Source organism: Macrobrachium nipponense, chromosome 35 (genome assembly GCF_015104395.2).
Source record: "Macrobrachium nipponense isolate FS-2020 chromosome 35, ASM1510439v2, whole genome shotgun sequence".
Taxonomy (NCBI): Eukaryota; Metazoa; Arthropoda; class Malacostraca; order Decapoda; family Palaemonidae; genus Macrobrachium; species Macrobrachium nipponense.
The window spans coordinates 21,252,507-21,257,506 of NC_061096.1; the positions used below are offsets into that span (position 1 = coordinate 21,252,507).

Consider the following 5,000-nt stretch of genomic DNA (forward strand, 5'->3'; position numbering starts at 1 on the left):
CACCATGTCTCGATGAGAGAGAGAGAGAGAGAGAGAGAGAGAGAGAGAGAGAGAGAGAGAGAGAGAGAGAGAGAGTCAATTTGGATGATAAAATCTTTCGAAATTAATATCCTGTTAGTTGATTAAACCATTAGCCCGTAAATTACTTGCATATTTCTATTTTGGAACTCCCACGCAAAATACAACAAAAGAGTATATTTTCTGGTATCGCTCTAGGCTCGCCTGTACAGATTACATTACATTTCAGTACAGCGGCAAAACTATCAAATATTTTGCAGGTAAGTTTGTCATCTGAGTCGGAGTGAGGTACTAAATAACATAATTCCTCTTTATTCCAGTTTTGGAGTAAATCTAAATTAAATCATATTTCATTAAAATCACGTTTTTCTTAACACTATTTATTTGAATACATGTAGGAAATAATGAAAATAATATTTCTTAACTGTTTTTCAGACAAAGAGCCGAGAACGAGTTTCAAAAAGAAGAAAACTCTCGTCAGGTAAGAGGAAGAGAAGAAGCACTTTGTTTAATTCAATTAAAACTTAACTCTTTTTCTTTCACCCTTCTTACACTGAAGAAAATTAGCATCTTCCACTTAGGGAAAACTCGATAAGACTTTCTTCCTCCAATGAAGGCATTTGGATGAATAATATGGCAATAAAGAATAGACTAATTATAGAATTTATATGAAATGACTGATTTCCATTACAAAATTTCCACTGTCAAGGTAATGATGATTTTATAATAAGAAGTTTGTGTTGACACAGCTCATTTGTGATCGTTATATTTAAATTTATATTGGCAAAAGACACTAAAATAAAAAAACAAATCCCTAACCCATACAAAAAAATGTTTTGCCAATGACGATTACCAGGGTTACATCATTATGCTGTTTCGTAGTGTATTTTCTCTATAATTCTGAAGACAATGATTTAAGAACATTTGCCTTGTGCTTAGGATATATTAGATTACTTGATTAAAATGATTAACGGTTAGGGGCTACCATGACTGCCTATGAGGAATAATTTTTCTAACTCTCTCTCTCTCTCTCTCTCTCTCTCTCTCTCTCTCTCTCTCTCTCTCATGGATCTTTACTCTCCAAAATTTTGGATCCAGTGCACACTCACACACACATTCCTTTGTTTTCACAAAGCTTCTCATAGTCATGGCTTTTACTTTTCTATCTCACTGATAATTTTACTTTCACGTTTCTTTTTTTCTTTTGTGGGGGGGAGGTTGAAGATGGGGTTGGGCTTGACTACTGTATTTCCTTAATTTTGAAGCTGATTTATATGACGCACAGTGATATAAGTGTGCTCCAGTCTGCGATATGGTTGAGAGCGAGACGTTTTACTGTGAAGGCGTAGGCAGTCAGACGTATTTACACCACCAATGAAATGTTTGTGGCCTTTCCTCCAACCTCCTAACTGTCCTCGGATGAGAACCAGTCATTCTCCATAACCTTCCATTCCTCTTTGATACTAATCTTTCTACTGGTATTTTTACTGATTTTATTTGCTAGTGACCTTTTAACCATTATTATTATTATCATCATTACTATTATTTAAACGATTACATGGCGTTTTAGTTATAACAGCTCTCAAATGGATATGATTAATATTGCCTACGAGAATATGTAATGTATAAGCTATTACAGCTTTAAAAGAGACAGGATTATTATTACTATTATTATAATCTTTATTATCATTGTTTCTTAAACATTCGGGGACCTTGATTTGCAAATTTTTCTTGTATATATGATCCAAAGTCTTGTAACTCTAAACCTACAGTAAGTCTTGTAACTCTTGTAAATTCACCTCCTTTTCAAAATATTTCCACGTCATTAATATCTTGCTAATTAACTACCCACAAGCAGACATCCTCTTTATTGGGGGTGTCTATCCATAACACTGTAGTACACCATGTGACTGAACCTTTATGGAGTGACCCTGAAGTTTGGATAGCTTTTACTGTTTCTATCACCATCTTGATGCAATGCGTTATCACACTCCGGAATTCTGAATCAATAGGAGTAAAAAGCTAATGCTCCTGATATTTTCTCCATTCCTAACCATGAAAACCATCCCTTTTGATCCTGCTGGCTATTCCTACAACTTTAGCACTCCCTCTAAACATTTTCTCTCTTAGTCGTCTTTTCTTAAATTTTAGCACAGCTTAACATGACAATTGAATGGTTTTCGTCTTTGATTTCTTTGGAAAATAACTCCTGAAGTTCTAGGCGTATACAAATTTCTGCAGGAATTAAGGCACATATATTTTTTTCGAAAATACTTCTGAATCAAAGCTGAGTTTAGTGATGTATAGCTATTCAGAATAGTGAAAATCTACACTGAGCCCCTACCAGACTAAATGCCACACGCTTAAAAAATTATTACTAAAAATATCATTCATATATATATATATATATATATATATATATATATATATATATATATATATATATATATATATATATATATATATATATATAAAAGCACGATTTGGACAAATACAATCTTTGCACTTCGAAATCTTACTCTCTCCTTCTCAGATAGGTTGAAATGTGATCCTCTTCCCCAGCCACGACTTGCTGAAAACCTGGGATGATTTGCCGATTTCGTGAGAATTTCAATATTTTATTTTCACGGTTCATTTAGCTCGTATCTTTCCAAGAAAATGATCGCATTCACTTCATTGCTCGTAAATGATTTGCGTTTCGTACCAAACCAAAAATATAAAAGTTGAATAAATCATTTCTTACTAAATCACGTTTACGGAAAACTAAAATCCTACAAATTTTATATTAAGTTTAAGATCATTTGATAACAAGGAGTATTAAGAATTTTTCTTTAAAAAAGATAAAAATAAAAAAAAAAGAGTGTTCATCACCTTTTGTTTTTATATGTCCATGTTTCAAGTAAGTATGTACGTATGTATGTATGCATGTATGTATGTATGTGGATAGTGGATATATATATATATATATATATATATATATATATATATATATATATATATATATATATATATATATATCTGTCTGTGTGTGTATGTATACATTATTGAAACATGGGCACATAAAAATGGAAGGTGATGGTGATTCTTTCCTATTAGCTTTTATCTTTAAAAACAATTATTCTTAAATTACCTTAAACTTATATACAAAATTTATACCAGGTTTAGTTTTTTGCAAATGTGATTTAGGAAGAAATGATATATTCTTGATTGATATATCTGGTTCGGTAAGATAATCGATTAAATAGCAATGAAATTGTCGAGAATTCTTTCGGAAAAATATGCGATAACCAACCTGTGGACATAAAAATTTGTAATTATCACGATATCTGGCAAATCATCCCAGGTGTTTCAGCAATTCTTACCTTGAGAAGCGAGTCACATCACAACCTGTCTGAGAAGGAAAGAGTAAAATTTGTCTAATAATGGGACTTGCGCAATATGAAGACATTTGGCAAAATGCTTCTATTTGTTCGTTCTTAAGCTAGTCATTTCCGATGCCATTGTTACAATCTGGATAACGGTATTACAAAATGTATTTTGGTACTATATGCAAAATATTACAGTTTTCTATTTCTTTTTGTGTTAAATAAAGGGTATTAGTATAAATGATACAGCTTTTCCCAAAGAATAACACGTTCCAAGAGAACACTCATTTTTCTTTGTCACATCATATCGCAATTTATGGGGATGCTTCAAATGACCCGCGTATTGTATTAAATTGTATTTTTATCACTGTGCTGTTTCATGACTTGTATCTAGGCAATAACATTAATATTTATGAGTATGGGAAGTACTGTAGTTTATAGATATAAAACATGATGAGATAGGTTTGGCATGTTAAATACAAATTACCCAATGATGTTAATACTGAATCTATCTTTACAGATTTTAAAGTTGTGTATAATTTATGTTATAACTTATTTGTTTATTGTTTCTCCCGAAGGTTCAAACCAATGCCGGAGATCGACCTCGACACTGTGGTCGAAGAGAAGTCAGAATTCGACGCTGAGGTGACGGCATCCGACCTCTTAACAACTCCCGAGGAATTTGTGATACCCGAAGAGGAAACCCCCGCAGCATCCTTCAGAGCCTACAGGTACATGGGGCCGCCACAAACAACCAATGTCCCCGTGGCCCCCCTCAATAATGTCGGAGAGGAAATGGACAGCAACGTCGACTATGATTTCGATGACGAAAACGAAGACGAAACAGTCGATCAGTTCGAAAGGCAGGACTCACAACGCCAGAACCGCAAGAGATTCCCTTTGCAAAGGAGCGAAAGCCGCGTCGACGGGAGTAGCGGGAGCAGCGACAGCGACACCACGGCTGTCTGCTTCTCTCTATCGCCCAAACAGGTGACCAAGTCCCCGACGGCGATGCATTTGGCCCTCAAAAAGTTAGATGGGGTGATGAACAGGCGGCACTCGAGCCCGGTCAAGATCAATTATGGAGCGAACAGACAACACAGAGGTTCTGGTAGGGTAAATTATAGTTATTCCAAAGAAGAAGAACCTGTCGTTAAGGAGAAAGAAAAGGAAAAGGAAAAGGAAAAAGAAAAAGAAAAAGAAAAGGAAAAAGAAATTAAAAAAGACAAAGCAGCTGAACAGCTAAAGATCGCGATTGACTACATTGACCGGGAACTCATGCCTGACATTTCAACCCGCTCGTACTCCGTCAGGAATCCCTCGAGGAAGTCGCAGTCTTTCTGCTCCAAACGTCGAGGAGAATCCTTCAAGGTCAAGAAGCAGAATCTTTCGCGGAGTATATCTCACAAACTCAGCTCTTCCCAAGAGAACGTCAAGAAACCCGACTTGATTGAGATGAACGAATGCAGTTCTCGAAAGCCTTTGGGTAAATCGTTGTCTGTAGGGGCACCAAGGAGCTCCGTGTACAGCAGCATCTCTCATAGCGAGCTGCGCACTTTGGACGAAAACAGCGAGAGCCCCAACAGCATCACCAGCAAAGAATCCGAGTCGGTCAGT

The 5,000-nt window shown here is 35.6% G+C and overlaps 1 protein-coding gene across 4 annotated transcripts in view; it reads left to right on the forward strand.

The window, feature by feature from the left end:
* LOC135208469 (general transcriptional corepressor trfA-like) overlaps positions 1 to 5,000 on the forward strand; it is a 156,697-nt gene that overhangs the window by 149,602 nt on the left and 2,095 nt on the right. For all 4 annotated transcript variants that reach the window (XM_064240682.1, XM_064240681.1, XM_064240680.1 and 1 more), the window contains exons 6-7: positions 454 to 499; positions 3,962 to 5,000. The exon at positions 3,962 to 5,000 is cut by the window's right edge and continues 2,095 nt beyond it. In XM_064240682.1, coding sequence (XP_064096752.1) covers positions 454 to 499; positions 3,962 to 5,000 — 1,085 coding nt within the window. The remainder of the gene's footprint in view (positions 1 to 453; positions 500 to 3,961) is intronic.